Source organism: Mustelus asterias, chromosome 2 (assembly GCF_964213995.1).
Source record: "Mustelus asterias chromosome 2, sMusAst1.hap1.1, whole genome shotgun sequence".
NCBI lineage: Eukaryota > Metazoa > Chordata > Chondrichthyes > Carcharhiniformes > Triakidae > Mustelus > Mustelus asterias.
This window is the reverse complement of record NC_135802.1, coordinates 127877092-127904570: the sequence shown is the minus strand read 5'-3', so window position 1 is coordinate 127904570 and position 27479 is coordinate 127877092. Positions and strand designations below refer to the sequence as shown.

General features: G+C 47.0%; 1 protein-coding gene across 2 annotated transcripts in view; it reads right to left on the bottom strand.

The window, feature by feature from the left end:
• Positions 1 to 4760: 4760 nt before the first annotated feature.
• The window catches only part of LOC144511254 (CD83 antigen-like), a 35465-nt gene continuing 12746 nt past the window's right edge, over positions 4761 to 27479 (bottom strand). For both annotated transcript variants that reach the window (XM_078241392.1, XM_078241383.1), the window contains exons 4-5: positions 12389 to 12486; positions 4761 to 10379 (exon numbers count right to left, since the gene is read on the bottom strand). In XM_078241392.1, coding sequence (XP_078097518.1) covers positions 10275 to 10379; positions 12389 to 12486 — 203 coding nt within the window. In that variant the 3' untranslated portion in view covers positions 4761 to 10274. The remainder of the gene's footprint in view (positions 10380 to 12388; positions 12487 to 27479) is intronic.

Below are 27479 nucleotides of genomic sequence, written 5' to 3'. Positions count from 1 at the left end.
TATTCCTGTAACCCCACATATTTACCCTGCTAATCCCCCTGATACTAGGATCAATTTAGCATGACCAATCAACCTAACCCGCACATCTTTGGACTGTGGGAGGAAACCGGAGCACCCGGAGGAAACCCACGCAGACACAGGGAGAATGTGCAAACTCCACACAGACAGTGACCCGAGGCCAGAATTGAACTCAGGTCCCTGGGCCTGTGAGGCAGCATTGCTAACAATTGTGCCACTGTGCCACCCTTATTAACAGAATTCAATGGATTTTATTTTAATATTAGTGTCTCAAGTAGGCTTACATTATCACTGCAATGAAGTTACTGTGGACAATTCCCTAGTCGCCGAACTCCAGTGCCTGTTCAGGTACACTGAAGGAGAATTTAGCATGGCCAATGCACCTAACCAGCATATAGGTTTGAGAGCAGATTTCCACTCCATCTGACGAAGGAGCAGCGCTCCGAAAGCTAATGGCTTTTGCTACCAAATAAACCTGTTGGACTTTAACCTGGTGTTGTTAAAACTCTTACTGTGTTAACACTTTAAGAGCAGGAAGAAACCAGAGTAACAGCACAGCAGGCCAGAGAGGCAGCCCCTGGATTCTCTGATAGAGTACATGAAGCCTCAGTGAGGGACAATGAAAGGTGATCCATCTGCAGGGTAGTCATACCCTCCAGGCAAATATTGCAGAGGCAACGGGAACACCTGGCCAAGGAGTGTATTGTCAGATGTCTATTCCTGATGACCAACATCTACACCTGAGCAAGAGTGGAACTAACATCCTTGTGGGTGGGTTTGCTAGTGCTGTTGGGAGGAGTTTAAATGAATTTGGCAGGGGGAGGGGACACAGACTGTTAGCAGAATAGGGACACAGCATCATACAGCAAAACAATCGGTCAGAGGGAGTACAGCTGTGTTAAGTTTCAAGGGAGAAAAGCAAGGCCAGATGGCCTCTACTTTAATGCCACTATTGTAAAGATAAAACGTCTGAGTTAAGGGCAAGGATTGACACAAAGAATTGTGATGTAGTAACCATCACAGTGATGTGGTTGAGGGAAGGGAAGGATTCGCAGCTCAATATTCTGTGATGTAGAATCTTCAGGTGAGACGGGGAGGGGGTGAAAGAGGATGAGACATTACGTTACCACTTAAGGAGTTAGTTACTGCAATAACGGAGATGATATCTTGGAGGGGGCATCAAATGGAGCTTTGTGGATAAAGCTTAGGAATAAAAAAGAGGCGGCCACATTGCTAGGTGTTTATTATAGACCCCAGATTGTCAGCGGGAAATTGAGGAGCAAATATGTGCACAATTCACAGAGGTATATAAAAACAATAATAGGGTAATTATATATTATATTATGATTTCAACTTTCCCAACATTAATTGGGATAGACATAATGTTAAGGTTTTGGATGGGGTGGATTTCTTGAAATGTGTACAGGAGAACTTTTTGGGTCAATGTGTAGAGGCTCCAACAAGAGAAGGCGCTGTGCTGCTGCACCTAATTCTGGGGAATGAAGCTGGACAGGTAGTTGAGGTGGTGGTGAGGAGCATTTAAGTGATAGCGACCACAACATCTTACAACTTATGTTTGTTATGGATAAAGAAATAGACAAGTTGCAAAAAAAGGTTTTTGATGGCGCAGAGCAGATTTCAGTAAAATAAGACAGGATCTAGCCAAGGTAGACTGGAAACAGCTACTAGTGGGGAAATCTCCAGAAGAGCAGTGGGGGGGGGGGGGGTGCTTCAGAAAGGAAATGGGGGTGGGGTGGGTACAGGCCCAACATGTTCCCTCTAGGATGATAGAAAGGAGTAACAAGCCCAGAGAACCATGGATGACTAGAGATATTCAGGATATTATGAGAAGGAAAAGAGAGGCTTTTAGCAGGTACAAGGGGAACAAATCAGCAGAGGCATTAGTGGAGTACAGAAAGTGCAGGGTGGAGTTTAAGAAAGAGCAAGAAAGGATATGAGAAAGCTCTGGCTGGTAAAAGTAGGGAAAATCCCAAGTTATTTTATAAGTATATCAATGGGAAGAGGATAACTAGGGAAAGAGTAGGCTCCATTAGGGACCCAGGGGGGCAATCTGTGTGTGGAGCCAGAGGACATTGGTAGAGTGTTGAATGGATACTTTGCATCTGTCTTCATCCAAGAGGATGAAGATGAAGGTATGGAATTCAGGGAGAGAGGCTGCAAGGTTCTTGAACAAATTGGCATAGGGAAGGCAAGGTACTAGAGGCATTGGCAGGCTTAAAAGTGAATAAATCTCCAGGTCCAGAGGAATTGTGTCCCAGGCTGCTGTGGGAGGCAAGGGAGGAGATTGCAGGGATTCCAACCCAAATTTTCAATTCTTCTCTGGTCATGGGGGAGATCACAGTAAGAAGTTTAACAACACCAGGTTAAAGTCCAACAGGTTTATTTGGTAGCAAAAGCCACACAAGCTTTCGGAGCCTTCAGCCCCTTCTTCAGGCGAGTGGGAATTCTGTTCACCAACAGGGCATATAAAGACACAAACTCAACTTACAGAATAATGGTTGGAATGCGAATACTTGCAGCTAATCAAGTCTTTAAGATACAAACAATGTGTATCAAGTCTTTAAGATACAAACAATGTGGGATACAAACAATGTTAGGCCACAAATACAAACAAAACGGGGGAGATGTCAGAGTTCTGGAGAACAGCTAATATAGTTCCATTATTTAAAAGATTTTGTAGAAATAAACCATGGAATTACAGACCAGTGAGTCTCACATCAGTGATAGGGAAATTATTGGAGAAAATTCTGAAGGAGAGAACACTTGGAGAGGCAAGGCTTGATCAGGGATAATCAGTATGGCTTTGTCAGAGGGAGGTCATGCCTAACAAATTTGATTGAATTTTTTGAAGGGGTGACCAGGTGTGTAGATGAAGGTAGTGCGGTTGATGTGGTGTAGATATAAAATTGGCTTAGTTGTAGAAGATAGATGGTAATGACAGAAGACTGCTTGAGTGACTGGAAGCTAGCATCCAGTGGCGTCCAACAGGAATCTATGCTGGGTCCCTTATTATTAGTCATTTATGTCATTTATATAAATGCCAAAGTGGGGGATAGTATTAGAAAGTTTGCGGATGACACAAAGATTGGCTGGGTGGTTAACATGAGGTTGAGTGTCTTGGGCTACAGGAAGATATAGATGAAACGGTCAGATGGGCAGATAAGTGGCAGATGGAATTTAACCATGAAAATTGCGAGGTGATACACTCTCGAAGGAGTAATTTGACAAAGAAATAGTCAGTCAATGGCATGACACTGGGAAGTTCTGAAAAACAAAAGGACCTGGGCATGTTTGTCCATAGATCTCTGAAAGCGGAAGATCATGTTATTGGGGTGGTGAAAAAGACATATGGGACACTTGCCTTTATCAATCGAGGCATAGATTACAAAAACGGAGTTCATGTTGGAGTTTTATAGAATTTTGGTGAGGCCAAGCTGGAAGGATGTGATTACACTGGAGAGGATGTAGAGGAGATTCACCAGGATATTGCCTGGGATGGAACATTTAACTTATGAAGAGAGGTTGGATAGACTTGGGTTGTTTTCTTTGGTGCAGAGAAGATTGAGAGGCATCCTGATTGAGATGTACAAGATTATGAGGGGCCTGGACGGGATGGATAGGGAGCAGCTGTTCCCCTTAGTTGAAGGGGCAGTCATGAGGGGATACAAGTTCAAGATGAGGGGCAGGAGATCAGTGGGAAATGTGTGGGAAAATGTTTTTATCCAGAAGGTGGTGGTGGTCCAGAATACGCTGCCAGGGAGGGTGGTGGAGGTACCTGGATGAGCACTTGGCATGTCATAACATTTAAGGCTATAGGCCAAGTGCTGGTGAATGGGATTAGGTAGGTAGGTTAGGTGTTTCTCACATGCTGATGCAGACTTGATGGGCCGAAGGGCCTCTTCTGCACTGTGAGACTTTGTGATTCTGTGACCTAGAGACAGTGCTGGAAGAAGTTCAATGACCTCACATGAATGGCCAAGATCAGTAAGTGCATCTTCAAATGTAATTTCCTATCAACAATGCCATCACCATCACACACAGCACAATGCAACCACTTTCTTCACACACCCAGCAGCAGTCTCTAGCAATTATGGCTATGCCAAACATTCATATATTGCATCTCACCCTTTCACACTTATCACTGTTAAAAGCCTCATATCTCCAACTATACAATTGTAGCAGGCACATAAGCCAAAATCATTGCAACATACTTACAAATCTCTTCTTTCCCGCTTGCAAAACAAATCGACTCATAACAGGAGGTGTCAGTACTGTATAGATAGGGGACAGGCACAGCTGCATGCCTTCAACCCCTTGGAGGAATCAGTGTTTCATCTCTCATGTTTAAGGACAGAAGTCTTTCATCGATACTTCTTAATCATAGAAATCATAGAAACCCTACAGTGCAGAAGGAGGCCATTCGGCCCATCGAGTCTGCACCGACCACAATCCCACCCAGGCCCTACCCCCACATATTTTACCCGCTAATCCCTCTAACCTACACATCCCAGGACTCTAAGGGGCAATTTTTTAACCTGGCCAATCAACCTAACCCGCACATCTTTGGAGGCTTAGAGGTAAAAGTAGGAAAAGATCTGAAACAGTTCAGGGAGCATTGTGATGAGAAAAAAAAACTCTGTATTGGTGGGGTTTTCGAGGTGCCCGGGTACCGTCAGAAATTTCAGACAATACAAGACTCATGAAGCCAGTGTCTCAGTTTAAAGACATAATCTTTATTTTGACCAGCGACCACTAGGAGAAATCATCAAAGGTTCGGGGTAACTCCTGAGATGGAGCAGCGAGACCTCTCAAATGAATTCTAACGTATAGAATTCAAAACAGATCAATTCTAGATTTTATCAATTACTCCCACCTTTCATTAGCTTTAAACCAATCATTCTTAGAGGCTTTATTGAACTGATCAGAAATTACAGTGCATAACGAGCTTGCTTCATGGCAGAGTCACGTGACTTGGGCAAGTCAGATGTGACATCAGACTGGTTACAACCCAAAACATTCCCCCTTTCAATCTCGAGTATAAGATGCAAACATCCCCCTTTTCTTAGTGAACAAAAGGCACATTTGCATGCATGATCCTGCCTGATCCTGTCCATCCACTGTTCTCATGTTTGTTTGTTCTACTAGGCAGTCACTGCACGTGTTGCAAGCCTAGCCTTTAAATCGTGCCAATCTTTTATTGGTATGCTTGCGCATTGACATTGATTGTTCAGCTGGGTGATATTCCTTGTCTGGAGCCTGTTGTGGTGTGTGTATGCCCTTGTTGTGTATTCATGTTTGTTCTCAGTCAGAACAAGTTCACTTTAAGAGTCCAATCACATGACATATTGATGATGCATCAGCCGTTTGCGCGGGCAAGCGGGCAGTCTATCCTAACAGCCTATAAACAGCTTTTCAAATAAGCTCTTGTTTGTTTGCATTTTCGTGGTCTGCAAGCCTATTCTTTAAAAATACCACAAAGAAAGCTGGCGACAAGGAGGTCAGAACTATGCTGGCAGACTCCCGAGAAATAAAATAGAAAAATTATTGATCTGTGCTGCAAACATCCAAAAGGGATTAAGAAGATAAAAACATCGCTACACCAAAGCAATTAAGGGGTGCCAAATATTGGCAGCAGCTATCGAAGGAACCAAAATGTAAATGAAGATTTCGGACAAAACAACATCAAAACAAAAGTCCCAATGTGCTCTGCCGAAAAGATCTGAAACAGTTCAGGGAGCATTGTGATGAGAAAAAAAAACTCTGTATTGGTGGGGTTTTCGAGGTGCCCGGGTACCGTCAGAAATTTCAGACAATACAAGACTCATGAAGCCAGTGTCTCAGTTTAAAGACATAATCTTTATTTTGACCAGCGACCACTAGGAGAAATCATCAAAGGTTCGGGGTAACTCCTGAGATGGAGCAGCGAGACCTCTCAAATGAATTCTAACGTATAGAATTCAAAACAGATCAATTCTAGATTTTATCAATTACTCCCACCTTTCATTAGCTTTAAACCAATCATCTTCAATATACATAAATCAACAATAATACCTGTCATATACTTTAGCCAATTGCATCTTACCCCCTGGCATAATGGCATTTCATTAGTCCTTAGAATCCAGACGCTTCCTTCACTTTTGGCTAACTCAGCTGCCTCTGTTGCCTAGTAACTTCAGATGCTAGCCACAAGTTCAAAGTGAACATTCCCATAAGTTCCCCTACAGGTCACTGCCAAACCAGATTAACACATGATTCCACATCTGGGCATGCATCCATCTTATCTGGACAGTGAATAAACCCTATTCTTTAAGTTTGATTAAGCGTTCTGAATGCTCTCACTATTAGAAACTCTGCTGATAAAACTTACATATTTCCAAGGTTTCAGTATTCCCTTAGAATATGGGTTTTCCCCAGTGCCGTTTACCATGATGCTTTGCAGCAATCTACCTTTGGCTTAAGTGAACAATGATTCTTAAAAATACATTAATACATTCAAAATATCAGCATATGTGTTTTAAATCATAATCACTTGTTTAGATCTCTTACTGTATTTCATATGCATGTAAACTGCTATCGTGTTAGCTTATAAACAGAGAACATAGAAACATAGAAAACTACAGCACAAAACAGGCCCTTCGGCCCCACAAGTTGAGCCGAACATATCCCTACCTTTTAGACCTTATAAGTCTGTTTTAAAGTCATTTAACTCAATGGTGGTAGTTCTGTCAGTGTCTTAATGTCTAATGGTTTAAAACAGGCTGAGCCCAGAACACCAGGGAGAGACAGAACAGGTATGCCTAAAGCCTTAGGTCTCATATAAATGCTAAGGGCATCCTCAGGTAGCTTACCATTAAAACAATGTGAGTTTCAGGCCACTCCCATCAATACCAGTGGACCTCATACACAATTATTAGGATAAGTGGAGAACAGAAGGGATCAGGAGGTTGAGGATGTTTGGAAAACAAGTAATTGCAAAAGAGGATGGTGGGTGTGTTCAAAATGGAGAGGTAAAGCTGCAGAGTGGGAGTGAATGGGAAAGGGAGGTGACGGGGAGAAGCTGAGACAAGTCATGGCTCACACCTGCCCACAATTTCAATCTAGAGCCAGGAGGACCAGGATTCTCCCTGATCCCCATTCAGGTAGAGATGGTGGGGGGAATGTTCCTGCCCCCCCACAAGAATCTTAGTCCACCCCCCACCCCCCCCCCCCCCCCAAAACCCACTATGTAAAGGTCCGTTGACCTCAGGCAGGATTTTCCGGTTTTTGGACGAGCGCAGCCAGAAAATCCCGCCCGGTGTAATTTTGGACAATAGTGTAAAACAAACTTGTCCAACTTGTGGCCCCTGGGCTCGCTGGACTGAACCTGGCAAACCTGTTGGACAAACAACTGATTTACATTTTGTAATAAAAGCAAATTACAGTGGATGCTGGAATATGAACCAAACACAGAAAATACTGGAAAATCTCAGCAGGTCTGACAGCATCAGGGGAGAACGAACGGAGCTAATATTTCAAGTCTGGATGAATCTTCATCAGAGCAGCTCTGACAAAGAGTCAGAGGAGCACCCAGTGCTCGGCAGGAGGAAGAGCATCCAACAATAGTGAGGAGTGACTGAAGAGATTTTTGGGAGAGGTTGACTCACTCACCACCACTGAAAAGGGGATCACTGAGGACTCAGCATCAAAGAACAGTAAAGCCTCAAACTTTACATTGTTATAGAGTTTCCTTCCTTCCTCCTCAAACCAAAGAGAGAGAGAGAGGGAGGAGCTATTAGATAATTGTTTGTGGCTTAGAAACAGCAAGGCCTCAGCAGTGTGCATCATTTTGATCAGTAAAGATGGCAGGGACTCTGAGAAGGCTTGTGATGTGTGTGACTTGCAAGATATTAAAGGTTTTGGATCCACAACGACATCCAGGACAATCACATCTGCACAAAGTGCCAGAGGTGTAGCAGCCCTTGAACAACACGTGGCTGATTTGGAGCAGTGACTCTTCACTGCGCACCATCGAAGAGAGACAGAGGTTTCTGGAACAGTCGTACCAGAGGCTGGTCACTCCATTTCATGATAGATGACAAGGAGTGTAGTGATGGCAGGAGGGTGGGTGACCATTCATTGAAAGGATAAGAGATAGCAGGTCCAGGAAACCCAGGACTACTTGGAGTTGTCTATTATAGATAGAAATTATAGATGCCTATGAAGTGAGCAATGCGACTGAGTCAGGGGTAGATGACTCAAGGGGAAACCACAGTACCATGGTGCCCCAGGCTACTCTGGGAAAAGAGAGTTAGGCTGGTAGATAGATTAGAAAGGTGGTAGTCGTGGGTGATTCAATAGTTCGAGAGATAGTTCAGTTTGCAGTCGAGATTGTGAGTCCTGTATGGTCTGTTGCCTCCCGAGTGCAAGGGTTTGGGGCCATAATGGATCAGCTGGACAAGCTTCTGGAAATGGAGGATGAACAACCAGAGATAGGGATGGGCAGCTTGGAGATCATGCAGGACCAGTTTCAGGGGTTGGGGAGTAAGTTTAAAGGCAGGACCTCCAGGGTAGTAATCTCAGAAATACTACTTGTGCCACAAGCTTCACCATTTAGGCAAAGGAAGATCAGGGAGGCAAATGCGTGGCTTGAGGGATGGCATAGAAGGGAGGGTTTTAGATTTTAGGGATATTGGGATCACTTTTGGGAAAGGAGAAAACTGTTCAGAAGGGATGGGCTTTACCTGAGTCGAAATGGAGCAAATCTCCTGGTTGAGAGAGTAAATGGTGTAGTGGGCATGGATTTAAACTTGTGAGGGGGGTGGGGGTGGGGGGGGGGGTTGACTAATGGGCCTAGTTTTAGAAGTACCAGTGAGGGCAAAAGAGAAAAGATGGGAAACGGGGAAACGAAAGTGAGGGGAGGCTTGAGCGTTGACATTGGACAAAGAAATGGTCGCCTCCCAAAGGGTAAGAAAGAGATAAAGGGCAGGGTAAAATTGTATGTATGTAAATGCAGCAACCTTGGTCAAAGGTATAGCCCTTGAATGAGATGCAGTTCCTGAATTAGAATCTATATGGTTGTGAATGAGAAACAGGAAGGGAGGGGTGACCTTATTTGATCTTTATTATAGACCTGCAAATAGTGGGGAAGAAGTAGAAGAGAGTATTTTTTGGCAGATTATGGAAACCTGCAGTAGGATTGTGATAGTTGGGGATTTCAATTACCCTAAGATAGGCTGGGAAAAGGGTAGAGTGTGGGGCACGGAAGGGGAGATGTTCCTGCAGTGTGTGCAGCAGAACTTCCTTGAACAGTACATTTCCAGTCCTACCAGGGAGGAAACTGTGCTGGATCTGATCCTGAAAATGAGGCCGGCCAGATGGAGAATGTCAGAGTGGGGCAGCAGTTGGGAATAGCAATCATAATACAATATGGTTTAATATTAAGTTGGAAAAGGATAAAAATCAGTCACAGATTAAGTCTGGTTGGAGATTTTCAAAGAAGAAATGAATAAACCAGGTACATACCCATGAGAAATAAATATGGGATATCCAAAGCTGGAGTACCCTGGATGATTAAGGATATTGGTGAAAAAATAAGGAAGAGAAAACAGGCATATGATGCATGCTAAAATGATAGCAGCAATAGAAATCAGGAAGAGTTTCTCAGATGCAGCAGAGAGGCTAAGGCTGGAACAAGAAAAGCTAAAGGGAAGTGTGAGGAAAGGGTGTCAGGCTGCACTAAAACAAATCGTAAAATGTTCTTCAATCATATTAATGATAAAAAATTAGTGAAAGATAGAGTGGGGCCCATAAGGAACAAGCAGGGTAAACTGCTCACTGAAGCAGAGGGTATGGCAGAGACACTAAATGAGTACTTTGCTTCTGTCTTTACAAATTAGAAGATGGAGACAATGGCCCAGTTGAAAATGTGGGTGTTGAGCAACAGAATGGTATAGTGATAGATAAAGAGGTACTAAAAGGCTGGCAGCACTGCAGGTAGAGAAGTCACCAGACCTAGATGGGATGCATCCTAGATTGCGAAGAGAGGTAAGGGAGTAGACAAAATCTGGATCATCGTGGTATAGATCCATTAACAACTGTATTGCCAGACCTCATTTCAACTCTAGCTTTCTCAGTGGGCACAGCGAGAAAGCCCTTCAGTCCATCGATCTATGCCAGCTCCAAGTTCTGGTCCTATGCCATTTAGTGCTGCCCACACTAAAACTTCCACAAGGCTACAGGCTTCCCTGCAAGCAGCCTTAAATATTGCTATATAAAAGTAGTCTGTCCCCAAATGGTTGTGAGTAGTTCTTAATTTTCTTGCTCTTTTGTTTTGCAAAAGTCTCCATTGTTCTGGAATGTCTCTGAAAGGGGGAACAAAAAAGCACAATTAAGTCAATATTATCAATACTTATTTTAAAATTCAGCTCCATTCCAAAATTATAATCTGAAGGTTAATTGTTTCTCTTCACTTTTAGCAGGTTTGAGTCTAGTTATAAATTTGTGTCTGATCCCTTAGCCACCAGGGAATGCCAGCAAGGACAGCAGTTCTGCAAGTTAATGCTGTCCCAGTCAATTAGCTCAACTGGCTAGAGTGTGTTGCAGAATAATGCAATGAGTTCAATCTCCATACTAGCTGTGGTAGTTCATGGAAGCCTGCTTTGTCCCATGCTTGATGTGGTGTGGTGTACCTGAAGCAATATAACAAATTATATCTTTCTAATGGTCAGAGATGTCAATGGACCTTTGTGGATTACAGCTAGTTACCATTACCCAGAGGCCTGAGTTTTCTTTATTCATTTATGGGATGTGGGCATCACAGACTAGGCCACCATTTATTGCCCAACTATAATTGCCCTTGAGAAAGTGGTGGTGAGCTGCCTTGAACTGCTGCAATCCCTGCAGTGTAGGTACACACACACTGCTGTCAGGGAGGAAAATGGCAACATACTTCCAAGTCAGGATCGTGAGTGGCTTGGACGGAACCTCCAGATGGGTGGTGTTCTGGTATCTGCTGCCCTTGTCCTTCTAGATGGTAGTGGTCATGGGTTTGAAAGGTGCTGCCTAAGGAACCTTGGTGAGTTCCCGTAGTGCATCTTCTAGATTGTACACACTGCTACCAACTGTTCATCAGTGGTAGAGGGAGAGAATGTCTGTGGATGGGATGCCAATCAAGTGGTCTGCTTTGTCCAAATGGCTAGACAGTGTCAAGCTTCCTGAATGTTGTTGAAGCTGCACTCATCCAGTCAAGTGGAGTGCGTTCCATCACACTCCTGACTAATGCCTGGTGGTGGACAGGTTTTGATTGGGGAGTCAAGAGGTGAGTTACTCACCACAGGATTCCTAGCCTCTGAACTGCTCTCGTAGCCACAGTATTTATATGGTTAGTCCAGTTCAATTTCTGGTCAATGGTAAATACCCCCCCCCCCCCAAATCCCCCAGGACGTTGATACTGAAGGATTCAGCGATGGTAATGCCATTGGATACCAAGGGGTGATGGTTAGATTCTCTTGTTGGAGATGGTCATTGCCTGACACTTGTATAGCATCAATGTTACTTGCCAATTGTCAGCCTAAGCCTAGATATTGTCCAGGTCTTGCTGCATTTGGAAATTGACTATTTCAGTATCTGAGGAGTTGCAAATGGTGCTGAACATATCGGTGAACATCTCCACTTCTGACCTTAAGATGGAAGATCATTGAAGAAGCAGCTGAAGATGGTTGGGCCTAGGACACTACCCTGAGAAACTCCTGCAGAGATGTCCTGGAGCAAACAACAACCATCTTCCTTTGTGCTAAGTATGACCCCAACCAGTAGAGAATTTTCCCAGATTCCCATTGACTCCAGTCTTGCTAGGGCTCCTTGATGTTATACTTGTCAAAATGCTGCCTTGATATCAAGGACTCTCATCTCATCTCTGACATTCAGCTCTTTTGTCCATGTTTGAACCAAGGCTATGATGACATCAGGAGTTGAGTGACTCTGGCGGAACCCCAACTGAGCATCCATGAGCAGGTTATTGCTGAGTAAGTACCACTTGATAGCACTGTTGATGACCCCTTCCATCACTTTACTGATGATTGAGAGTGGACTGAATATGGGGTGAAAAGGAAGCCATACAGCCCATCGAGTCTGCACCAACTCTCCGACAGAGCATCTTACCCAGACCCACCCCCTCTGCCCTATTCCTCTAACCCCACGTATTTACCCTGTTAACCCCCCTAACCTACACATCTTGGGACACTAAGGGGCAATTTAGAATGGCCAATCCATCTAACTTGCATATCTTTGGAGTGTGGGCAGATGCCAGTGTTGTAGCTGGGTAACGACAGGGGCCCCACCTTTCATTAAAAACAAATAAAAAGTAACTTACCCTGTGCACAAGGTACAAGAACAAAATGAGAGCCACACACGATGTCGTTACAATGGACACCAGCACAATCGAGGTTATTCCTTCAGACTTGTAATCAACTGTATAAAAAAAATCAGACATTTCTATATCTAAGACATGGAGCACATTTACATTTATATCCTCATATACAGATATTTTTTCAATAGTTTAGTGAATATAGGCCTCAAGATTCCTTCTAACTTGGAAACCATGTCTCTAAGTGGGCTTGAACCCATTACGTTCTGACTCAAAGATGTGATGTTACCAAGGGTGGACATCAGGTGAGGACAGAATTGATTATGGCTTATTTGGCACCCCATCCATTGGTTGAACTATGTGGCAACATTCACTGTTAAATGTCCCATACCCCTTTGAGTGGGGTGCCTTGGGATCATTATATGGTTACCGCACAGAAAAATGCCGTTTGCCCAATGGTGTCTCGATCAGTTCTCTGCACATGTAATTTAACTAGTCTGATACCCCCCACCCTTTCCCCATAGCCATGCATTTTTTTTCTTTTCAGCTAATTATCCAAAGAGATTGGGTGGGATTTTCCAAGACTAGAAAATCCTGCCCAAAGTCAATGGACCTTTGAATGGTCTGTGTCCCGCCCACTACAACGCCCATAGCAGGTGGGGCGGGAAAATTCCCCTGATTAAATCTGCCTCATCACACTCTGCATCACATTCCAGATCGTAACCATTCATTGGGTCAAAAGATTTTTCGAATCATTCACCACAAATTAGTGTCTTAGTTTCTTCCTATCTATTCTGTTCATACCCTACATAATTCTGAACACATCTATCACATTTCCACCTAACTTTTCCTTCCCTAAGGAGAACCAGCTCAGCTTCCCCAATCTATCCACATAACTGAAGTCCAATCAATCATAAGTCGTTTCTGCATCCTCTTTTAAGCTTTTACTCCTTCCTAAAGTGTTGCCCAGAATTGGATGCAATACTCCAATTGAGACTGAATCAGTGTTTTATAAAAGGTTCTTCATAATCTTCTTGCTTTCGCACGCTGTGACCGGCATTTTCTAGCCTCTCTCATCAGTGGATTTCCCAATGGTGGGGGGGTGCATAGAATGGGAAACCCCGTTGACAATGGTGGGATCTTCAACCAATGGCAGGCTGCCACCGCTCGACATGCTGCAAGGTCATGCAAGAAAACCCAGCCCATATCTCTACATATCAAGCCCAGGGTCCTCTTTGCCTTTCTAATCACTTTCTCAACCTGTCCTGCCACCTTCAATGGTGGACATACAGCTCTCAGTTCCTGCACCTCTTTTACAATTGTACTCTTTGTGTTATATTACCTTTCCTTGCACTTCCCATGAACTTGTATTACTTCACACTGCTCTTCATTAAATTTCAACCCACATATTTGCCGATTCCACCAGCCTACCTTCTCTTGAAGTCCATCTCTAACCTTCTCACAATTCCCAATATTTCTGAATTTTGTGGTATCTGCCACATTTGAAATTCTGTCCTGTCCATCCAAGATGTTGTCATTATTATGTATCAACATAAGGAATGGCCCTCATACCAATGCCTGAGTAATACCACTGTATATCCTCCTCCAGTCCAAAGAGCCACCGTTCATCAATATTCTCTGTTTCCTGTCACTCAACCAAATTCCTTTCCATGCTGCCACTATCCATTTTATTCTATCAACTTCCACATTGATGGCAAGCCTATTGTGTGGCACTTTATCAGATGCCTTTTGGAAGTCCTTTATCAACCACACTACCCTCATCAATCCTCTGTTACTTCATTAAAAGAGTCAATTGAGTTTGATAAACACAATCTTCCCCTAACAAATCCATACTGGCTTTCCTTAATTGATCCATATTGTCTAAGTGACTGTTAATGTTGACCCGAAATATCATTTCTAAAAGCTTTTCCGTCACAAATGTTGAACTTACTGGCCTATAGTCACTTATCTTTACACCGAGCTTCGATTTGCAAGAGTCTAGACCTCCCTCAGTTTTCTAAGATACATCCCATCCAGTCCTGGCGACATCAATTTTAAGAACAGTCTATCTTTCTAATATCTCCTCTTTAACAATTTTTAGCCCGGTGTCTTAACTATCTCTTCTTTCACTATGACTTTACATCCATTTTTGTCAAGGAAGATGCTGTCAAAGTACTCATCTCGGCCATGCTGTCTGCATCCAATGTGCTGGTATCATATTTGGTTCCTAACTAGCCTCATGACTAGATTTATACCATTTATGTACCTACTGAAGAATTTTTGATCTGCTTTTGTATTGGCTGCCAGTCTCTTACAATCTCTTTGCCTTTCAGTTCCTTTTTTTCCTGAGTTCCTTTTTTCTTCTGTGCCTCTCTGAAACTTATGTAGTCAGCCTAGTTCTCACTTGAATTATCAACCAGATATATGTGCTATACACCTCATTTTCTTCTTAGTTTCTCACTTTCGTCATCCAGGGAGCTCTGCCTTTGGTTGCTCTACCGTTGGAACGTGCCTCGACTCTATCCAAACAATTTCATCTTTAATGATGCAGTTTTGCCTGCCAATCATCCATTCCAATTTACCTTGGCCAGATTTGTTTTCATCCCACTAACATTGGCCCTCCTGTAATTATGTATTTTTTTATCTGGGTTGTTCTTTGTCCTTTTCCATAGCTAACCCAAACATTGTGAACTGTATGATCACTGGTCCTAAATGGCCCCCATACTGACACTTCATCTCCCTCATTTCCAGAACAAGAGGATGAAGGGCATGAGGTGAATTCATCAAAGATGAAGCTAGGGACAAAACTAGAGAAGGAAACAAAGATACCAGAAAAAAGGGAATGCATCATATACATGGAATGCAGAATTATTTATCTGAACCTAAATTAAACAGCAGAGTGCTCATCCTTACAGTTGAATACCAACTGTAACCATGGCAACACTCTCATCACAGCTAGTCTCAAGCTTACTGGAATGTAGAGCAATACAAAAAGATGGGGGAAAATCCTCACTGGATCTGGGATAACCCATAAATATCTTGACAGAGCCCATAGAAAACTGTACTCAAGTAGAACAGAATGAAACAAAGCTTCCACCAAGGCCACATCCCAACGATTAGACACTGCGGCATTTACAGCAGCCACAGCCAACTGATGTTACCATGACCACCGTGATCATTTCTCCCAAGGCACAACAACTTGTATGTTTAAGTATTTCTCTTAGCAAAGTGCTTCCAAGATAGGCTGGCTAGGGGGGAAACAATAAGATCAGGCCAACCCCAGGGCGTGAAACCTTTGATTGTTCATGTAGAGGGAGAATTGGGTGTACTCGTATAAGGAACAAAGAGTTGGTATCTATGTACAGCAAGTTAGGAAGGCAAATGGCATGTTGGCCTTTATTGCTTTGGATTTAAAGTTTAAGCGTAAAGAAGTCTTGCTATAATTGTATAGGGTTTGGGCGAGACTACACCTCGAATGCTGTGCATGTTTTGGTCCCTAGATTTAAAGGACGACTATACTTGCTTTGGAGGCAGTACGGTGAAGGTTCACTAGAAAAAGAGGGTTGTCCTATGATGAGAGGCTGAGTAAATTGTGCCTTTACAAGAATGAGAGTGAATTCATTGAAATATACAAGATTATGAAGAGGCTTGGCAGGGTAGGCATTCAGAGGTTGTTTTTTCCCTATTAGCTGGGGAATCCGGAACACAGGGCTCAGTATAAGGGCTGATCATTTTGGACTGAGACAAGGAGAAATTTTTTTATTTGGAGGGTTGTGAATCTTTGGATTTGCCCACCTGGATGCTCAATTATTGAGGATATTTAAGATTAAGAACAGTGGATTTTAATCTCTAAGGAATCAGGGGATGGGGTGGGGAAAGGAAAGTGAAACTGAGGTAGAAGGTCATCCACGATCATACTGAATGGTGTAGCAGACCCGAGGGGCCTAGTGATCTCCTCATGTTCCAATTCTTATGTTCTAAATGCTGAAAGCTGAGTTTGAAATCTGCAGCATCAGACTTTTTCACACAAGGCCAATTGCAGTCTGCAAGACCAAGTTGAGTAATTTTTTTTTTAAAAAGTAAGGAACATGAAGCAAAAGCGGAAAATAGAGTTGAAGTGTAGATCAAACCATGATCGAATTAAATGGTGGTATAGGTTTGAGGGGCTGAATGGTCTACTCATGTTAATATGTTCAATAAGATCAACTCTCAAATGCCACCTTTCAAGGATGAAAAGCGGTTTCTCCAGTCTAAGCAATAGAAAGCAGAGGTCACTAACATTGGGCGGAATGTTCCCATCCCGCGCGCCCCAGGAATTGTAGCGGGCGGGACAGAAAATTTGGCGGACCATGCAAAGATGCATTGACCTCGGGCCGGAATTCTGGCCTTGGGGTGAGCACAGCTGGAAAATCCCAACCGTTGCTTTTTGTCAAAGGCAAAAATACTGTTACCAATTCACCTCTGTTCGCCATTTTGTACAAACACAGACTCATCTGGAAATTTACTATCACATCTTAGACGGGCCATTTCCACCTCCTCCTCAGCACAGCACTACAGAATGGTTGCACAATTGAAAATAGCGGATGGATTTGTGTTGAAACATTACATTTGAGTTGTAAAGTTCTGAGCAAACATACAAACCAAATTTAGTTGAATTTTGCCCTAATTCTGCATATACACACAGCCAGTTTTTGAATGTTAGCCAAATTCTAAATTGGATCAGTAGAGTGACGCATAATGGTGCACTGTTGTACCTCAAGTCTTCATGTTGCTATGGTGTTCTTTGTTGTTGCTATGGTACCTTTTGAAGCTCAGTTGCTGTGTTGTACTCAATGGCAATAGCTGCAGACACTGTTATAGATAAATTATTGGTTCTTTTGACAGCAACAGGTTTAAAGTCAAAAGGATGGTGACCTTTTCCAATCAAAACATTACAGAAAGGTGGTGAAGTAGTTAAATCAACACTTGCCAAAATCACATTGCGATAACTGGATGAGATTTCTCCATGGTCAAGCCCTAGTTTGGGCGGCATGGTAGCACAGTGGTTAGCACTGCTGCTTCACAGCACCAAGGACCCGGGTTCGATTCCCAGCTTGGGTTACTGTCTGTGTGGAGTTTGCACGTTCTCCCCGTGTCTGCGTGGGTTTCCTCCGGGTGCTCCAGTTTCCTCCCATATTCTGAAAGACGTGCTGGTTAGGTGCATTGACCCAAACAGGTGCCGGACTGTGATGACTCGGGGAATTTCACAGTAACTTCATTGCAGTGCTAATGTAAGCCTTACTTGTGACTAATAAATAAACTTTAAAAACTTTAGTTACTATATTGACTCATATTGGGATCATCACTGGGAGTTCTCTACAGTTCATGGTATGGTTAGGGATGGAAAGTTAACTGAATCAACTTCTGGAGCGCAGTTGCCAAAATTTAAAGGGAGAAGGAAGGAAAGTCTTGCAAGGTTTACTGGGCCTTGCACTAATTTACTGATGTACCCTCTCAGTACACAGCACTTTCTTACAGTGGCCACTGTACATGCTATGGTGGCTGAGGAACTGGTAACAAAGGAGTCATACATTTAAAACACAAACATCTCCCTCCTAGAAATCCATAATGTGTTGAAATTAATGTCTACCTCAGTCATATAGAGACAATATCATTCCAAAATGGTTTGATTGGAGCTTTGTTTATAACATGAGGTGATCAGGGCAGCAGCTGTAGCATCTCAAAGAGGTTATACGATCAACTTTGACCTTATGGGGGTACTGTCCAGTAGCTTTATCTTCAGACATATCACTGGGACCCACAGGCAGACACTGACCACCAGTGACACCAAGAGGGGATCTCTGAAGAGTGCAAATGAGGCGAGCAGTTTGTCACTGATGGCAAAGTCTTGAACAGGCTCATCCATAGGCCTTGCTTTCAGCAGAAAGTTCTCCAGTTGACTAGCTAACTGACATGTGGTGTCACTGATCCCTTCTCCTCTGAAGCTCCCTGGTCAAATAAGCCAATATTCACCAGGCTTTCACTAAGGAACATATTAGACACAGGAGGAAATTGTATACATAAAGTACACACACTTACAATATCACACAAATTATTTAAAACAGCCACCCTCACTTTTTTACCCACGAGTTGAATTTCCTTCAGTCTGAAGACTGGTGTACTGGATAACAGAGTTGAGAACTCAACAGACAATGAGGAAGCTCAAATACTCACTTCACTACCGTCTAGACTCACTGCTCTCATTATTTAGGATGTGGAGATGCCGGCGTTGGACTGGGGTAAACACAGTAAGACGTTTAACAACAGCAGGTTAAAGTCCAACAGGTTTATTTGGTAGCAAAAGCCACACAAGCTTTCGGGGCTCCTGCGGGTGCCAGGTCTCGAATGGAGACCGTGTCCTCCCGCCCGTCGTGATACGCCACATAGGTGCATTGGGGGTTGGCGTGGAGGAGCAGGACCCTTACGACCAGGAGTTCCAACTTATGGGTCCTCACGTGCTTCCGGAGCAGGACAGGGCCTGGGGACGTCAGCCACGTCGGTAGTGAGGTCCCCGAGGAGGACTTCCTGGGGAAAACAAACATTCTTTCGTGAGGGGTAGCATTGGTAACTGTGCAAAGGAGTGATCTAATCGAGTGTAGTGCATCAGGGAGGACCTCTTGCCAGCGGGTGACTGGAAGACCTTTAGACCTCAGAGCTAGTAAAACGGCCTTCCAGACTGTCGCGTTCTCCCTCTCTACCTGTCCATTCCCCCTGGGGTTGTAGCTGGTGGTCCTACTCGAAGCTATGCCTTTGGAGAGCAGGTACTGTCGCAGCTCATCACTCATAAAGGAGGATCCCCGGTCGCTATGGATATAGCTAGGGAAACCGAACAGGGTGACGAGGCTGTGCAGGGCCCTGACGACCGTGGCCGAGGTCATATCTGGGCAGGGAATAGCAAAAGGGAAACGTGAATATTCGTCAATGACGTTGAGGAAGTATATGTTGCGGTCAGAAGAGGGGAGGGGGCCTTTGAAGTCGACGCTTAGGCACTCGAAAGGGCGGGTGGCCTTTATGAGGTGTGCTCTGTCTGGCCGATAGAAGTGCGGTTTGCACTCTGCACAGACCTGGCAGTGTCTGGTTATAGACCTGACTTCCTCAATGGAGTAGGGCAGGTTATGGGCTTTAATGAAGTGAAAAAACCTGGTGACTCCCGGGTGGCAGAGGTCGTTGTGGAGAGTCTGCAATTGGTCTATTTGTGTGTTGGCACATATTCCCCGGGACAGGGCGTCTGGGGACTCATTGAGCTTCCCGGGCCGGTATAAGATGTTGTAATCGTAGGTGGAGAGCTCGATTCTCCACCTCAATATTTTATCATTTTTGATCTTGCCCTGCTCCGTGTTGTTAAACATGAATGCAACTGACCGTTGGTCCGTGAGTAGGGTGAATCGTTTACCAGCTAAGTAGTGGCGCCAGTGCTGTACAGCTTCCACTATGGCTTGGGCCTCCTTCTCAACAGAGGAGTGTTGAATTCCAGGGCCTTGGAGGGTTCGTGAGAAGAAGGCCACGGGTCTGCCCGCCTGGTTAAGGGTGGCGGCTAGGGCGAAGTCAGACGCATCGCTCTCCACCTGGAATGGGATGGATTCGTTTACAGCGTGCATCGTGGCCTTCGCGATGTCTGCTTTGACGCGGTCGAAGGCCAGGTGGGCCACTGCCGTCAGGGGAAAAGAGGTGGATTTGATGAGTGGACGGGCTTTATCCACATAATTGGGGACCCACTGGGCGTAATACGAGAAGAAGCCCAGGCATCTCCTCAGTGCTTTGAGGCTGGTGGGGATGGGGAGTTCCAGGAGGGGACGCATGCGGTCGGGATCGGGACCGATGACCCCGTTTTCCACAACACAACCAAGGATGGCGAGGCGGCGTGTGCGGAATATGCACTTCTCTTTATTATAGGTCAGATTTAGGCGTGTGGCGGTGTGGAGGAATTTGTGGAGGTTGGCGTCGTGGTCCTGCTGACCATGGCCGCAGATGGTTATCCAGGTACGGGAAGGTGGCCCGCAGCCCGTTCTGGTCTACCATTCGGTCCATCTCACGCTGGAAAACCGAGACCCCGTTGGTGACGCCAAAGGGGACCCTAAGCAACTGATAGAGGCGGCCATCCGCCTCGAAGGCAGTATATTGGCGGTCTGCCGGGCGGATAGGGAGTTGGTAGTATGCAGATTTTAAATCGATGGTGGAGAACACCCGATATTGCGCAATCTGATTAACCATGTCAGATATGCGGGGAAGGGGGTACGCGTCCAGCTGCATGTAGCGGTTAATGGTCTGACTGTAGTCAATGACCATGCGATGTTTCTCCCCACACTTAACAACTATTACTTGGGCTCTCCAGGGGCTGGTACTGGCCTCGATGATCCCCTTCCCTAGGAGCCGTTGTACTTCGGACCTGATAAAAGCTCTGTCTCCAGCACTGTACCGTCTGCTCTTGGTGGCGATGGGCTTGCAGTCGGGGGTGAGATTTTCACAGTGAGGGAGGGGTGACTTTAAGGGTCGAGAGGCTGCAGGTGGTGCGTGGTGGGCGATCTAAGAACTGGTGATTGCAAACAGAGAGCGGGGGAAAAGGCCCATTATACTCCATGGTGACACTCTTAAGGTGACACAGGAAATCTAGCCCCAGGAGTACGGCAGCGCAGAGTTGTGGCAGCACGAGGAGCCTGAAGTTTTTGTACACTGTGCCCCGTACAGTCAGGGTCATCACGCAGTACCCGAGGACATCCACCGAGTGGGACTTTGAAGCCATGGAGATCGTTTGCTTCACTGGCAGTACTGAAAGGGCATCGCGACTCACTGTGTTAGGGTGAATAAAGCTCTCCGTACTCCCAGTCAAATAAACAGGTTGTAGTGCGACCGTTTACCTCGATGTCCATCATGGACCTGGCGAGTTGGTGAGGCCTGGGTTGGTCCAGCGTAACCGAAGCCACCGTTGGATTTTGCGGCGTGGCTGAAGGCGTCCAAGATGGCGGCCTGCATGGCTCACACGCGGCTGAAGGCGTCCAAGATGGTGGCCTGCACGGCTCACATGCGGCTGAAGGCGTCCAAGATGGTGGCCTGCACGGCTCACACGCGGCTGAAGGCGTCCAAGATGGCGGCTCGCACGGCTCACACGCGGCTGAAGGCATCCAAGATGGCGGGTCGCACGCGGCACTATTGGGCTTGGAGGTCGACTTCGCCTTGCATACCCTTGCGTAATGGCCCTTCTTTCCACACCCGGAGCATATCGCATCCTTCGCAGGGCAGCATTGTCGGGGGTGCTTCCCCAGGCCGCAGAAGTAGCACTTCGGGCCTCCAGAGACTGCCGCAGCGGTTGGGTCATTGGTGGGACGTGGCGTGGCGTAGGCCTGCGGCCCTCCCGACTACAGAGGTGGCGGCGAATGCGGCGTCCACGATGCGCCCCCATGGTCGGGGGTGTAGGCCTTGAGATTACGGAAGGCCACCTCTAACGAGTCGGCAAGCGCTACAGTCTTTTGTAGATCCAACCCACCCTGTTCCAGCAGTCGTTGTCGGATATAGTTTGACCTGATACCCGTGACATAGGCGTCTCTGATTAAGTCCTCAGTGTTTTGGGTGGCTGTTACGGCCTTGCAGTTGCAGGCCCTGCCAAGTGCTCGCAACGCACATAGGAATTGGTCGTCCAATTCTCCTGGCTGTTGTCTGCGAGTAGCCAGAAGATGTCTGGTGTAGATTACATTAGTCTGTTTGTTGTACTGGCCTTTTAAAAGTTCAATCGCATCCTTGTAAGTTTCTGCGTCTCTAATCATCGAGAATACCTGATCGCTTACCCGGGCGTGGAGCACGTGGAGCTTGTCGGTTTCGGTCCGGACGTCGGATGCGGAGGTGGTGAGGAAGGTTTCGAAACATCGCAGCCAGTGATCGAAGCTGTTAGCGGCTCCTATGGCTTGAGGATCCAATTCTAATCTATCGGGTTTTAATATCTGCTCCATCCCAAAACTTTTTTTTCTTTTGTGAATAAAATTGATGCACTATCAATTAAGCAAAGACTAGTTAGTATGCAAGAACAAATAGGCTTTTATTCGCAAAAGACTTGGAGCACACCCATGCTGATGAACTGGTCCGGCGACTGAGTCAGGGGGGTTGGGAGCAGTCACCTTTATACCTGGACCAGGGGGGGGAGGAGTCTCAGGCAGGGCCGGCAGGGGCGTGTCCAGGCATGTCACACACACACAGGCAATAAGCTTAACAGTGGTTTACCACACTATGCAAATGAAAGACTAGCAGAAGTCAGTTTTTCATCGAATGAGAAAGGACGAAAGCCAGGATATAATTGGCGAATATAGAACATAGAACAGTACAGCACAGAACAGGCCCTTCGGCCCGCAATGTTGTGCCGAGCTTTATCTGAAAAATGTATGCAAATGAAGGATTATAAAAATTGCTTGTTTCTGATTTGCTGTAATTGACTATAATTGCCAAGTTGTTCGTTTGTAACTTCAGAAACACTTGCAAGACAACTGCAAGCTGGTTTCTCCTGATACACGAGTCATTAAAGGCCTCGTATCGGATTATGCATGGTGTCTAGCGCTGTTAGTACTTAAGTCGACTAAGAGTGCCCAAGGTTGCTGGTACCCAGGATCTCTGACAGTGCCCCTCAAAAAACAACAGGACAAGATATTTTCTCAACTATTATTAACTGCCCAAGGATGAAAGGAACACACAACACTATAATCTTGGTCACTACTGATGGAGCACCAGCTACGAGACAGTTTTGTTACTCAGTTGCAAAAAACCACTAGATCACAATATGATATGAATTTAATGCATAATTCACCAAGCACTCTGTCCCCAAAACATTTCCTCCTGAATTCACCAAAGTGATGACTCATTCAGTATAAATACCCTTTTGTCACATCATTTTTGCCCTTTTTTTTAACTATTCATTTGTGGTGCATGGGCATTGCTGGCTGGCCAGCATTTATTGCCCATCTCTAGCTGCCCTTGTTCAGAGGGCAATTGAGAGTCAAGCACATTGCTGTGGCTCTGGAGTCAAGTAATGTCCAAAGATGTGCGGGTTAGGTAGACTGGCCATGCTAAATTGCCCCTTTGTGTCATGGGGACCAGCTAGGATAAATGCATGGGATTATGGGGATAGGGCCTGGGTGGGATTGTAGTTGGTGCAGACTCAATGGGCCGAATGGCCTCCTTCTGCACTGTACAGTGACACTTCACAAGTCATGTTATGTCATTCTGTATGTTTGGTCCCTCATTTCCCCCTATTATTTTCCTTCATCAATGTTGTTTGTGTTATCTTGCAATTCCTTTTATGGCTGAAATGTCAACTGATTCATGTTGTGGACAGATACTGCCTGGCCTGCTGACAGCCTCCAGCATTTTTATCTTTATCTCCTCCAAGGTCAATTTGTTGATATGGACTGTCGCAAACCTCTGATCTCTTATCAGCGTTTCTTAGTCATGTCTGAGGCAAAGTAAGAAGTCTCACAACACCAGGTTAAAGTCCAACAGGTTTATTTGGTAGCAAAACCCACTAGCTTTCGGAGCGCTGCTCCTTCATCAGGTAAGTGGGAGTTCTGTTCACAAACAGGGCATATAAAGACACAAACTCAATTTACAGAATAATGGTTGCAATGCGAGTCTTTACAGGTAATCAAGTTTTAAAGGTACAGACAATGTGAGTGGAGGGAGCATTAAGCACAGGTTAAAGAGATGTGTATTGTCTCCAGACAGGACAGTTAGTGAGATTTTGCAAGCCCAGGCAAGTCGTGGGGGTTACAGATAGTGTGACATGAACCCAAGATCCCGGTTGAGGCCGTCCTCATGTGTCCGGAACTTGGCTATCAGTCCCTGGTCAGCGACTCTGCACTGTCGTGTGTCGTGAAGGCCGCCTTGGAGAACGCTTACCCGAAGATCAGAGGCCGAATGCCCATGACTGCTGAAGTGTTCCCCAACAGGAAGAGAACACTCTTGCCTGGTGATTGTCAAGTGGTGTTCATTCATCCGTTGTCGTAGCGTCTGCATGGTCTCCTCAATGTACCATGCCTCGGGATATGCGAGGGTCGGTGTAGCTAGCCTGGGACTCTAGCTTGGTCCAGTCTTTTGGCATCTTTGATGGATCTCCTTAGATCATATCTGGCTTTCTTGTATAGGTCAGTGTCACCTGATTTGAACGCCTCAGACCTCGACTTCAGCAAGCAGTGGATATCCCTGTTCATCCATGGTTTCCGGTTGGGGAACACACGGATTTGCTTCTTTGGCATGCAGGGGCCGATTTTACCAAATTGGGACTAAGTGCCGAGTGCGGCCGTAAATCAGACCCGCGCCTGGCAGCCGCGCTCCAGCGCCCCCATACGCCTTTTTTCAGTGCGGGTCTAGTGGGCGGGGCCTAGCGCATTTGCATCTGTCGGAGCGCCGAACTGCACATGCACAGATCGGAGCCGACAGCACAGTGCGCACGGGTGTGAAAGTCAAAGGCAGCGCTAACAGCAGTGGGGATGAAAGGAATCCCCTTCGGAGGAGAATGTCCTTGGACATTATCCTCCAAAGGGGATTCCTTTCATCCCCAGTGCTGTCTGTGCTGCCTTAGACTTTCCCTGGTGGGGGTGGGTGGGGGGGTGTCTGATGGGGATGATGTGACGTCTCTGCCCGGGTTGGAGGGGGGGGGGGGGGGAGAGAGGAGCGGGTGGGTGACATGTCAGCCCCTGGGGGGGGAATCCCTCCTCCAGTGGGGAGGAGGGATCAGCCGAAGACTGCCTGCTCCATCCCCCCCCCCACTTCCCCCAGGGCCTGACACATCACTCACCTGCTCCGTCGCCCTCCTCCCCCCCCCCACACACACACCAGGGAAAGGCACAGCAAGGCCAGGAAGGTGCAGGAGGCTGTCGAAGGACTGCAGGTCGGAAGGATGGTGGAGGGAGACCAGCGATCGAGGTAGATCGGGGGTGTGCCCCGCCGAGGGGGGCCTGCCACCATGGGTAGGACGCAGGTGGTCCCCCAGGACTGGCAGTGCCGGGTGGCGCCAGGGCTTCTGGAGCTCACTGTAGAGGCATCGGTGTCCCATGGAGTGACCCAGGGGGGACAAAAGGTGCACCCAGGGAGGAGGAAGGGCGCGAGCCCACACCGGGGCATTCCAGCCAGGAGACCGTGGCTACGGCAACACCCTCCAACTCCCCCCCCTTCCCGACACTGGGGCATCTCCGGGGCAGCGGGATGAAGAGGGTTCCATGGTAACACCCCAGACACCTGGAAGCCGGTCAGGGCCCTCAGGGTCCATGGCCTCGAGAGGACGGCCGCCACGCGCATCACAGGCCACGGGGCGAGGTCGGCAGCTGGCCCCCTCCACCTCCACCATACATTCTGGGGAGTCACTGAGGCGCAGTGCGAGGCAGGGTAAGGTTCAAAGGTCATAGTTGCACTGGGATGGCACGGGGGAAGGGCTGCACTAGTTGGAAAGGACTGGAAGCCGCAGTGTTCTCTTTTCACAGGTTTCCGTGTTTCACCAGCTTACCTTTACTGGAATTAAATGTATTCCCTCCGCAACCACCTGCGAATAGGTTGTCTCGAATAGCATCCCTGCCCCATTGACGGTCACCCAATGGATGCCTCATGGTGATATCAGTTGGGGTGGGCCCGCAATGTGGTGTCACTGAGCAAAGGAGGCAAAGGTAGCCATTGGTCTCTCATACCCCACGGGCGATGACCTCCCGTCCCCCAACCCACCCACCCCGGGGCCCTGTATGGGGGTTTCGGATCCCTTACCCACTAGACCGGCGTGGGCCCAGGTGCCACCGTGCATGCCACAGACATCTCCGCTCAGTTCTGGAAAGAGCCGGTGGCATAAAAGTTCAGGGCTGCCGTCAATCCGACAGCCACTGAGAGTGGGTGCCCCCCCGCCCCCCCCCCCCCCCTGCCCCTCGGCGCCAGGTCCTGCAGCAGGTCACATAGGTGTCGCACGGTCTCCTTTCGGAGTCTGAGACGTCGGCGGCATACGGTGTCCGACATCTCCTCGAAGGAGACTCGTGCAGGGAAGTGCCGGGGTCTCTGCTCCCTCCTTCTGCGAAGCCCCCGCCCTGGGAGAATGTCTCTGATGGTCGTCTCTCTCCAGCCCTGTAGGTGGCATGGCCCGGGCCTCCTGGGCCCGCAGTTCTTCCTCCAGTTCCTCCTCCTCGGCTCCAGCAGCAACCAATAGTACAGCCACATCGATTGGTTGCATTCCAAACGCCATCTCGCCACTCTGAAAGGGGGGGGTGGGGGTAAGGGGGGGGGGGGGGGGGAGGGGCAGGGGAGGTGGATTGGGGGGGGGGGGAGCGGGGGGGAGGGGGAGCGGAGCAGGGGGGGAGAGCGGGGGGGGGGAGGGAGCGGGGAGGAGCAGATGTTGGAGTCATGCAATGCTGCTTGCCCCAGCACATTGACAGCCACAGCCCCCCCATTACCCCCAATCCCCCCAGCCCCAGGCTGCACACAGCCACTGTCCCTGGTTGCTTTGGCAGGCTGCTGCAGTGCTATGTGCCCTCTGTGCACATCTTCAGCCTGCAGTGAGCTGTGGTGCTAGGACCCAGCTGCACTGCAGGGCTCAGTGTTGTGCAGAGCAGCAGCCACCCCCCCCCCACACACACACACACACACACACACAGTCCCTGAGACGCCACCCACCCGGGACAGTGGAATGGCCGCGACTTCCAACACACGTAAGTACCACGGTGCCTCCGATCGCAACGCGCCTACCTCCTCTCACACCCTCCCTGTGGAGGCGCCTGCTCCCGACTTTTATTTCGCAGGTCGGTAATTGCGTGGGCCGGTGATAAAGGCGCGGATCGGCCGTTGGTAAAGGCGCGATTGGCCTTGGGTCGCGTCTGGACCGCAGTTTAGGCCCGACGCCCAACTTTACCACGATTTCGTGCCCGTTTTGGTAAAATCGGGCCCACAGTCTTCTACACACTTACTATTGAAGTCGGTTACTGTATTGATGTACTCGTTCAGGCTGGTCACAGAGTTTTTAAATACTGACCAGTCCACTGACTCCAAGCAGCCCCATAGGAGATCATCTGATTCCTCAGACCAACATTGCACGACTTTCTTTGATGGATTC